Here is an 11,571-nt window from a genome sequence, read left to right as displayed (position 1 = left end):
TTTTTTTTTTTTTTTTTTTTTTCTTTGGTAGGAAACAGGGAGACAAAGAACCTCCCTGTATTTTATTCAACAACTATAAAATGAATTACAAACGGGTCTGTCTGGGAAACGCAGTTCCTCTAACATCCTCCTCAACAATGGAGTCCACAATAGGCGGACTAGACTCAAAACTGTGAAAACCTAGCGGCAAAGTAAACGCATAGGAAGCTAGCCCATCTGCAAGACGGTTCGCCTCTCTATACACATATAAAATTCGGACTGTCTAGTCCCGACGAAGTAAGCCATGGCATAAGAATACCAGGAAAGATAGGGGATGCGTCCCGCTAATCCCCGCGGTTAAGAAGTCAACCACTACCTTAGAATCCACTTCCACCTCCAAGTCCCAAAGCTGCTTCTCCCATGCAAAGTGAAGGCCATAATATACCCCCCACAGTTCCGCTAGAGTAGCCGAGCAGATGCCAATGTTCAGTGCAAAACCACCACACCACCGACCCGTATGATCCCTCACCACACCTGCTGCTGTAGCCAGGCCAAGATTACCGTGTGAAGCACCATCCGTATTGATCTTGAACCGTCCGACAGCCGGAGTCCGCCAGGAGATCATTTGCTCAACCCGTGACCTCCTGACCTCTATCGGATAATGCGTTTGATGTGCTTGACTAACCTCTTTTGCCAATTCCTTGACAAACTTTATTCGATCTCTGCATTTTCCAATCATACCAAAAACATTACCACACCGCCACTTCCATCCCCACCATAGTCCCATGGCAAACAAGGTGGACCAAGAGCATCCCTCTTTTTTTTTTTGTCTACGCTCTTATTATCCAAGATATCGGATTCATTTCTCTTACTTTTTTTTTATTTTTGGTTACGAGGGTTTTTTTTACTTCTTTACAAACAAGATTTAAGAATTCTCTTTATAAACAACCACATTTGTTTTTCTGTACAATTTGTTTGTTTGAATACTATAGTTATAGTTGTTTAGGATTTCGGCTGTAAAAATTTGTCTATACCTGTAGAATTTAGGCAGTAGGATTAAGTGAAAGCATGATTGGTAAATACAATTGTGACTATTATAATATGAAAACATGTGGTAAGTATTATGTGTATATTGTAGATTTGTATTTTTTTTGTCTATATTGATAAATAAAAAAATATAAACACTAAAACATGTAAACACACCATCTTAAACTTAATTTTTATTTTGACATAACAAATAAAATCATCTTTGAGTTTTTGACATAACAATAAATTAATGTTCACATTTACCTATTAGTATTCCATAAATTCATTGCAATCTCATCGCAAAATCCCTCCATATATTGCCTCGAACGAGTCATGTTCCAATGCCTTGATTTAAGATTTGATTTTTTTGAACATCGATATACTGATTAATTGATAACTAAATTACAATAGTTTGAATGTAAAACCTTTGTAATTGAAACTGGTACAAGAATTTAGCTATGAAATATTAGCATTGGAGACTTTGATAGATAATTTGTTGGTTTATTTTGTTGTCTTCCAATCCAACAAAATTGAACTTCATCAAATCTTGATTTCCACCATTGTATATATTGTACCCAGTTGTGAATCGCAAAGTTTCATCATTCACCAATTGTGTTGCATCTCTTGAATTAATTCTTGGCATTCTCACTTTCAAGAGCTGATTGATCACTTTGTGGCATATCCTTAACTTGTTCTCATACTTGCCCCTTTGTCATCTCTGTATATCAAACCTTATGGAAGATAAAGACTACTCCAAAATTCAGACATTTCATTTGAAAAAAGTAGTCTAAAATTCTTCACACATAGAGAAAAACTTAAGAAGAAAACATGTTCTCAATCATTCTATTTGCAAGTGTTGTTGTCAAGCTAAGGTTTTATAATCAAATAACTTATAAGTTTTAAGCTTAGGTTTCTTATCAATTTGTTTTTAAATAAAACTTAAGCAAAAAAATATCTATCAATTTTCCTCAGCCTAAAATTTATGGTTGTAGCTTTTAATCATCCAAGACATAAGATGGTGGCAGTCAAGATTCCATTCTGTTCAGTTTGTTTTTACTAAGCGATGTTGTAATATAGTAGACACCTATTAGCAAAATATGGATGTCTTAATTGTACCTTTTATTTTGAATGTTTTAGACCACCTGTTTGGCTAATTCATCAAATGTATGTTACTTTATTAATTCATCAATATAATTCACTTTTCGACGAAAAAAAAGGAAAAAAAAAACAGAAGTGTGTAGACTTGAAATCTATATTATGAAAGATGGCCAACTCTCTCCATCTGAGTGACACATCAGCAGTGGAGAGAGTGCCACCTGTCTATCCTCATTAAAAGCAAAGAGACCTATTCATGTATTTTATTCTTTTTTTATATCACAAAAACAGTTTCAATATTTACATAAAAAAATTTAGTGAGGCTTATAACATGTCCCAAGAAAGTAGATGCATCACCAAAAGACAAAAAGGGCATCGGGATTGAATCAAAAAGCCACTTTTTACTCTTGGCGTAAACCATGAATCTATGGATATATGGTTTAGGAGTTTCAATTTGTCAATAGTTTGAAGAGTTGCAGCAGTGATAGAGATATTTGTTAATAATGTAGAGAAATTCATGAAAGTTTGTCCCTAAAGTTTTTTTTGAAGAAGATTGGAGTTTTGTTCACTATTATTAAATAAAATTGTAGTTAGTTGGTTTAGCAAAATACAGAGACAAAGAGGAAGAGGTTTCATATTCTAATATTTAGAAGTTGTCAAAAAGAAAATTAAATGAAATTCTTATTAAAAAAAACTTTAGAGTTATATTCAAGAAATTGAAGAGATAACATGAAAGGAAGATGTCTATCTTAATTATATCTATTAAAGAGCTAACCAAGCTGCAATCTTGAAAAATTAAAATGTTAGTATTTCATAGTATATAACTGAAAAGCTAAAAAACTCTTTATTACAAAATATGCATCCTTAGATCAAGCTTTCACTTGAAATATATTTTTAGAAGTTTTAGACAAGAATTGTAGAATGTTTAAGCTCTCAAAACAAAGTTGTTCATGCATGTATCTAATAATTCAATTGCGAAATGAAAAAAACATATTTGAAGTATTAAAAATCAAAGTCAAAATTATATTTTTCAAGATTTCCACAATTAAAAAATAGATAAACTCTACGTCAAAAAAAACAAATTAATAGCAAAATTGTTTAGAAAACGGTAAACCATAAGCCCGCGCATAGTGTGGGTATTCATCTAGTATATATGTAAAGCATAATTGTTGTGGATTTGTAAGACTAAAACCACAACCAATCAAGCTGTTAATGAAGTGTTAGTGTTCTAGAGAAAAAATGTAGGAGTTTTGAATGGTGATCCTCTTTTTAAGTCCTTTCTTCATGAAGGATCTAGGAGATACACAATAACATTGTCAAATATTGTATCTTTATATCATAAAAAATATTTACATATTTATATTTATATAATTTAGGAAATTCTTTCATATGTATTAACATATGTACTTAGGGATGTATTAAAACTAGTATTTTGGAAGATTTGAGTTTTTTTTTTCTTTTAAGTAGTATGTTATTCAACTTGAGATTTTAGATTCTCTTATCAAACACCATGTTATTGAACTTGAATTTTATGTAAAGTCTCTTTGTAAACTCCATTTTATTGAACTTGAGATTTCATATTGATTTTAACATTCTCTATTTTTAAGTTACATATTCATGCTTTTCTATCATCACTCTTCAATCGTTTGTGAAAATCATATTTATCTCCAAATGAGAACACATATGCATCATGACATCATCCGCCATCACCTTGAATTCATTTTCTGAACTTGAAGAAGCATTGATCTCAATCCTAGTTGGTTTCTTTGTCGCTCTTGATACATTTTCTTCTTCTTCTGAAATCTAAATTTTCTCTTTATTTCTTTTCCTAAAAATCTCCCAAAATCATCAAAAAAAAGTTAAAAGATAAATAAATAAACAATTCCAAAAAATATCCTAAAAACTCACTCAATCTCTCAAAATCCCAAATTTCCCAAATACCACAATGATCTAACGGTCGATGTTTATAAGCATTCATCTCATTCTTTACCATTTGAGATGAATAGTTGGAAAATTTATTCAACTTAAAAATTTGAAAACTGAACAAATTACAAAGAAAAATTGTTCAGCTCATTTATCCATTATATCGCAGATGAAAAGTTGAATATTGTTAATTAGTTGGTCTCCGTTTTAATCTTTTATTTTTTCTTCTTTTGTGATTGTTCATACCTCAACAGTTTACATCATCATCTTGACTATCATTCTCACATAACATTTTTGTTTTTCTATTTCATTGAGAAAACTTGGTCTCTTTTTTTAATCTTCTCTTCCTTTTTCATTTGCGATTGATCATACCTAAGCATTTTGCATCATCATCTTTCTCAACATTTTTATGTGCTCTTTGTTACTCATCTTCAAACTTTTCTTCTCTAATTCTGTTTTTTGAGTTTTTTCTCCATGGCTATGCTTGGATCTTCATTCTCATTCCTAGAAATTTAGGATTTAACAAGCTTTTCAATGTTGTCTTCAGGGATTTCTCTTTCTCGAGTAACACTTCCTCCATTAAGTATTCCAATGATACCTAGGCTTCTCTTTCTCACAACATCATCAAGTCAAAAAGGAAGATGATGTGAGTGAGGCAGCAACCAAAGAGGTGGATGAAGATGCAAATAAAGAGGTGACTGAGAAATTCGAGAAGCATATCATATGCCTTTGAATAAGTTATAAGTTTCTAATTCTATTTTTCTTTAGTGTTTTCATAAGTCAAGTCTATAATGGACTTCCGAATCAAACCAAAATTCTTATAAGCAAACCAAGTTTTTCTGAAAAAAATAGATTTTTTTTTTTTTGAAAATTGTTATTATCATTTCTTAAGCCATGAAGCTTCTTAATCGTTTTCAATGCTTTATCAAACAAAAATTGTTTATGAGTTTGTCATTGTAAAAATTTTACTCTTTTGATTTTGGTCAAACGTTGGGTACAAATGGTTGTATGTAGGTGAAGAGTTGAAAAAAAAAAAATATATATTCAGCTTTTCATATGCGATATGGTGGATAAATGAGCTGAACAATTGTTCTTTGTAATTTGTTCAGTTTTTCAAATTTTTAGTTGAATAAATTTTCCAACTTATTAATCTCAAATGGTAAAAAATGAGATAAATGCTTATTAACATCGATCGTTAGATCATTGTGGTATTTGGAAAATTTGGGATTTGAGAGATTAATAAGTTTTTAGGATATTTTGTTGGAATTGTTTATTTATTTATTTTCTTAACCTTTTTGATGATTTTAGGAAAAGAAATAAAGAAAATTTAGATTTCAGAAGAAGAAGAAAAATGTATCAAGAGCGACAAAGAAACCAACTAGGATTACGATCAATGCTTTTTCAAGTTCAGAAAATGAATTCAAGGTGATGGCGGATGATGTCATGATGCATATGTGTTCTCATTTGGAGATAAATATGATTTTCACAAACGATTGAAGAATGATTATAGAAAAGCATGAATATGTAACTTAAAAACAGAGAATGTTAAATCAATATGAAATCTCAAGTTCAATAAAATGGAGTTTACGAAGAGACTTTACATAAACTTCAAGTTCAATAACATGGTACCATACTAGTTTGATAAGAGAATTTAAAATCTCAAGTTGAATAACATACTACTTAAAAGAAAAAAAAAACTCAAATCTTCCAAAATACTAGTTTCAATACATCCCTAAGTACATATGTTAATATATATGAAAGAAAATTTCCTAACAACATTTGAGGTAGTATGTTGTTTAACTAAGCAAAAGAGATCTAGTAGATCATAATCCAAATTTCGTAATTAGTAACTAGCGTCAATTAAGTTCAATTCGGTACTTTAAAAGCAGAGACAAAATATAGTGAAATAGTAGTAAATGGGCTTTTATTGGGCTTCAGCCTTTTAGTTGAGGTCTTACCATAAGTCACCCGACTCCACCACATGGTTGAATTGAATCAAATCTCAGGTGTCAACAAAGCAGAGGAGAAAGAAAGCTTTTTTTTGTCTGAAATCGAAGTGCTAATCGGAGGGGAATCTAAGGTTTCAGTAATTATTTGGTTTTCGCTTTGATCCCTTCCTCTCATGGTTGTTGCACAAGGCGCTGCTTTTTCCAATCTGTTGGATGAGTTTAGCTTACTTCGCTCATCATTTCCATTATTTTTGCTTTTGAGGATCCCGCGTACGTCCAATGTACGGGATGATTGTCTGCCCGCTCTTCGAGATTGTTAATTTCTGCATCTACCTTTGTAAATTCTTTCCCTCCAGTTTGGGCAATCAACCTTGGAGTTACCTTCTAATTTAATGTTCGGTTGACAAAAAAAAACACTTAAATCTCTTAAAATCATTAAAAGTACAATCCTCAATAAGAGGGGATTTAAAAGTAGATTTTCAAATCACTCAAGTATATGTTAAATAAATGTATTGATTCTAATTATTTTCAGGAGTAATATTGAAAGAAAAAGAGAAAGAACTGTTCTCAAATGTTTTCTTCTAAATTATTTTTGGTGTTTCTAAATTATTCTTTTAACCATAATTAACTATTTCTTTTCATTCATTCTATTCGAAATTTGAATAATCTGAAATGTAACATATGTCAAGTTGTCAACTATAAAAAACCTAATTCATTATACAATCATTATAGTTAATATTAGTATATTTTGTCCCATTGATAGAATTGTAATACTTGGCAAATCCTCTCTATATTTAAATGATGTAATGAATGAAAATGCTCTAATGAGCTCATAGTCATCTTACCACATGTAATTTAGTACCTTTTTTATCATCATAATTTAAAATAAATTACATCTCATGTTAATAATGATTAGCAAGTCATCAAGACTTAATGAGATATTTTAGATAAAATTTGTAAACAGTACAATATTAGCCAGAGAGGCCCATAGCTTCTACGAGCCGGCTCGTTTTGAATTTTACTAAATTACCCCTAATTTCACCTTGGAGGGGGTATGTATTTCTGAGGGGTTAAACGTGGGTAAGATGGTAATTTCAGTAGTTCTAGTTTCATCGCCGATCAAAAACTAACAACGAACCGAACCGAAGCGCCTTTGGTTTTCGCTTCGATCCCTTCCTCTCATGGCTGTTGCACAAGGCGTTGCTTAATTTCGATTTTGGAGCTTCTTCTTCCCTTTTTTTCTTTGTTGATGAACTCGTGGAAACAATCTTAATCCTCAAAATCTTTGATTTTTGTTATCGGGGATTTGAGTTTTTTTTTTTTGTGTGTGCCCTTTGCCGCGGTTTTTGATTCAGAGGTACGGGCTGTTTCAATCTTTGAACTTTGATCTGGGTTATTAGGGTTTTATTGATAGTATCGAATTGTTGATTACGCTGCTTATTAAGATTTTGCTTAGTTGTTTTATGTTTGATTCAGTTCTCCCCTAGGGTTTCCTGTTTAATACAGGGATTGATAATTCTTAGTTCAATGTTGATTAGTTTTGCTGCTTTTGTGGTAATGAAGTTAGATTATGGTGAAAGTAACAATCTTTGGAGAGGAAGAGGATTAGTTCGTATTTGTAGATAAGCGTGGAAGTTAAATTTGTTTCAAAGTTGGGGGGATGATTTTTTTGTGATTAATAGACAATGCAGATCATTTGTGATGAAGGCAACTAAAGGATTGTGCTTTTCAAATTTCCTCAGGGTTTATTTATTGGATTGGTGAGTTTGGTTGTCTAATTCTGTCCGGTGCTCAACGAAGTGAAACTTGGAGGTGTTTTTCCAACACAGGTCTCCTGGATTCTCTGTAAGTGAAAGGATTGTTTCTGGAAGTGAGTTTAGAATGATTTGAAAATAACATCTCTGTTCTTGCTAGTTTGTTTTCGAATTTTACTGGACGTTTTGCATTTTTTTATATCTCTTAATGCATTCCCTTGGTTTTTTTTAGTTCTTAGGTTGGGGCAGATTAGTTGCAGTATCTTTGAATAATCTTTTTCATTTGAACATGGTTGTGGTAGCTTCTGTCTAAAGATCATAATGAATAACTTTTGCTTACAAACCCAAATTTATGCAATAACTGTCACTGTATGAAGAAACCAGATTAGTCTGAAACCACGTAAAGGGATTCCTGTGTTTGTGTGTAAAGATATTAGAATTTGGTCTTTGTTTTTTCTTTTTATTTTCAAGTGTTGGGCAGTGTAAATCAAATGTTTCACTTCAGGTTCTCGCTTATTTTCATGCTTAAGTTCTACATAAAATATCTTGGGATTTGTTTGTCTTGCAAGTAATTGTACAAATGCCGTTCTCATGGAAAAGACTTATTACACTAATGTATTATTTCCCGTTGTCACATGGCAGGTGCATCTTAAGTCAATTAGTTAAGAGCTGAGAAATCAGCATTTTTATGTGCTACAGCTTGTCATGCTCCACTGTGTGTTTTGTGTTTATTATAAACCATAAGACTTTCTGGAGCTGAGGGAATGTCAGCACCTGGGAAGTTTGATTATTCTTCTGGTGGGCTAGATAGGCCTCTATACAGATCTAACTTTGCCGCACAGATGGAAAGATCTAGTAGCTTTCGCGAGTCCATGGAACATCCCGTCCCGTCTCATCCAAACATGTTGAGGACCACTTCACCAATAGCACAAACCGATGTAACAAATTTCTTTCAGTGTTTGCGTTTTGATCCTAAGGTGGTTGCCGCGGATCACAAATCTATTCGTCAAGGTGACTTTAAGCGGCATGTGAGTATTGCTCTTGGAATACAAGAAGATGAGTCTCCTAGTGGATCTTTGAAAGGGAAGTTAATTCCATCTCCTATACCAGAAGAGATCAAAAGATTCAAGGCTGGTCTGCGTGAAAACAATGTGAAGGCCAGGTAGTTTAACTACCACAAGTTCGTTAGTTCTGTTTGAGGTGCTCTTTTGGCTCATTTTTTTTTTTTTTTTGTGGTCACAGGGAGCGCGTAAAAATTTTCAATGAAGCTTCCTCTGTATTTAACAAGTTTTTCCCAAGTGTACATACAAAGAAGAGGTCTCGACCAGAAGGATTTTCTACTGATCGCTTGGTATCAGGACCAGGCCTTGGTAAAATGGGAATTCAGGGTCAGACCCTGGCTGGTGGTTTTGAGCCTGACCAAAAGTTGGACGAACGACCTAAAAGTGGTGTTCCAAATAAACGAACACGTACTTCCATGGTAATTCCTGATTTTTTAAATTACATCCTTTTCTGCATCAGCCGTACGGAGTTGTTATCTTGCTTCATGCCTGAACAAATAAGCTTTATATGCTATAACACAGTCTTTTTGTTTGCAGCAATTCAATTTTGAATTTGTGATAGATTATCGTGGTTGCAATTTGTAGTTTTAAATACGATATAGAAGCTTTGTCATAAAGGCAATTTTTGGTACCAAAAGTAGTATTATATAAATACAATGTCGGATTGCATGCAGTTAAAGTGTTACATCAAGGAATCATATGTTATTGCATTTGTCTTCTTATATCTAATTGGCCCTCAACTATTTTTGCTTATAAGCCTGTTGTATTATCACAATACTGTTGTGGCCTGAATATATTTGATAGTATGAAACTAACTCTTATTTCTTTTTAAGTTTTGATAAAAGTTTATTGAACTTTGCGTCTGATTGTATTTTCAATTCTCAGATAACTAGTAAGTGCGTCACTATAGCTTCAAGGAAACTTAATATCTATATTTTGTTTCAGATGGATGTTCGAAGCAATTCTATTGTTCGACAGTCACCGGCTGTAGACAGAGATAAAGAAATAATGAGGGTAGCAAATAATAATGCAGTTCAGGGTGAAGATCGAACTTCAATTAGTATTGAGGGTTGGGAAAAGTCAAGAATGAAGAAAAAACGCTCATCTATTAATGTGGACTGTCATCCTAACTCAGCGTCAAAAGTGGTTGATGGTTACCGAGACTTGAAGCAGGGCATACAACAGAAATCAACGGGCGACTCCCGGTCGAGATTGAATGGTGACTCAAACATGTTAAGGTATGACCTGTTGTATGTACGTGGTAGATTTTTGTGCAGTTAACATACAAGGTCCAACGCTGATATTTATTAGCCTTGTGTATTGAGTGTCGCCTTGATGTGTGTTTTTAAATTACTTAGCTTACATGTACTTAGCTTGCAAACTTTATTTTGAAGACCTCATAATTGCACTACATTTCTTTTGCTATCCACCTTTTTGAGTTTATCGTCAAATAAAATCAAAACTGGTATGTCACAACATTCTATTGATTGTTCTTCATTTACATGCTTTTATCTGACTTAGTGACCTTATAGAAGTATGTGCTGGATTGATGACTCTTTACGCTCTAAATAACTTATGTATGTTGGAGATGCATGAGTGTGGTTTGTGCTTCCACCATCAGTATCTCCGGTTCATTTTATTTCCACAATTCTACTTGTAATTTTGTTGACTGAAGAATTGACCTGATGATTTCTGTAGATTTTCAAGGGTTCAGAATATGCTGTAGATCCACCATCAGTATTGTTTTGCTTCTTCTTTATTTTCTCGCCTCCTGTCGATCAATTGGATTCTGTCTCCTTTGATGGTTATTCTGTTGGGTAAAATCTCCTGTTTGAATTATTTTTGTAGGCAATCGGCTGGTAATGGAGCTAATGGGTATGGAAGATCTGATAACCTCTCTCAGCAGACGAGCTTCGTTGGGCATTCTCCACTGCCGAGGGTTGATTCTGATCATAACTCTTTGTACAATGAGAAGAGAGAACGCTCCATTGGATCAGATAAAGAAAGGGTGAATCTCAGGGGCGTCAACAAGTATGTATTATAATCATGATGATACTTTTTGAAAATTTCTATCAATTACATGTACTTTGGTCATAAGATTTCAGTTCACCGTATCATCTTGCCGATCGCCACTGTTGTTTCTGCTCATTGTTCAATGTGCTTATTACTCTATTTAATTCATTGAAGGTCAAACATTCATGATGAGTTCAATTCTTCAAGTCTGGTTGCAAATACAAAAACAAATGCTTCAGTTCGTGGGCCTAGGTCAGGATCGGGACTACCACCAAAACTGTCTCCAGGGCTCCATAACACTCCGTCCCCAATTGAATGGGATATCTCTGGCTGTACGAATAAGCCTCCAACATTGTCAGGGGTTACACATCGCAAGCGTATGACATCAAATCGGTCTTCATCACCACCTGTCACTCAGTGGGCCAGTCAAAGACCACAAAAGATATCTCGGGTAGCAAGAAGGACAAATTTAGTGCCCATTGTTTCTAGTAAGGATGAAGTTCCCTATTCTGATAATATATCAGATGCTGGTTGTAGCGAAACTGGGTTTGGATTGCATAAACGCTCACCAGCTGCTTCACCTCAATTGAAACTAAAAGGTGAAAGCAGCTTCTCCCCAGCAGCCTTATCAGAAAGTGAAGAATCTGGCCCCCCTGAGATCAAGTCTAAAGACAAGGGTAAACAGTCTGATGAGGTTGATGGGAAAGCTGCACAGAATATTCCTAGAGTGTCCATCCCTGCTTTACAATCAAGAAAAAGTAACAAGCCTGC

The 11,571-nt window shown here is 33.7% G+C and overlaps 1 protein-coding gene across 1 annotated transcript in view; it reads left to right on the top strand.

The window, feature by feature from the left end:
• The window catches only part of LOC104748928, an 8,629-nt gene continuing 4,139 nt past the window's right edge, over window positions 7,082-11,571 (top strand). Inside the window, exons 1-7 of the mRNA XM_010470505.2 lie at window positions 7,082-7,329; window positions 7,715-7,817; window positions 8,369-8,888; window positions 8,969-9,206; window positions 9,733-10,025; window positions 10,636-10,818; window positions 10,975-11,399. Of these exons, the coding sequence (XP_010468807.1) occupies window positions 8,491-8,888; window positions 8,969-9,206; window positions 9,733-10,025; window positions 10,636-10,818; window positions 10,975-11,399 (1,537 nt within the window). The 5' untranslated portion in view covers window positions 7,082-7,329; window positions 7,715-7,817; window positions 8,369-8,490. The remainder of the gene's footprint in view (window positions 7,330-7,714; window positions 7,818-8,368; window positions 8,889-8,968; window positions 9,207-9,732; window positions 10,026-10,635; window positions 10,819-10,974; window positions 11,400-11,571) is intronic.

The sequence above is a fragment of the Camelina sativa genome, chromosome 15 (genome assembly GCF_000633955.1).
Source record: "Camelina sativa cultivar DH55 chromosome 15, Cs, whole genome shotgun sequence".
NCBI lineage: Eukaryota > Viridiplantae > Streptophyta > Magnoliopsida > Brassicales > Brassicaceae > Camelina > Camelina sativa.
Note: the sequence above shows the minus strand (reverse complement) of the source record. Positions and strands in the feature narration are given on the sequence as shown.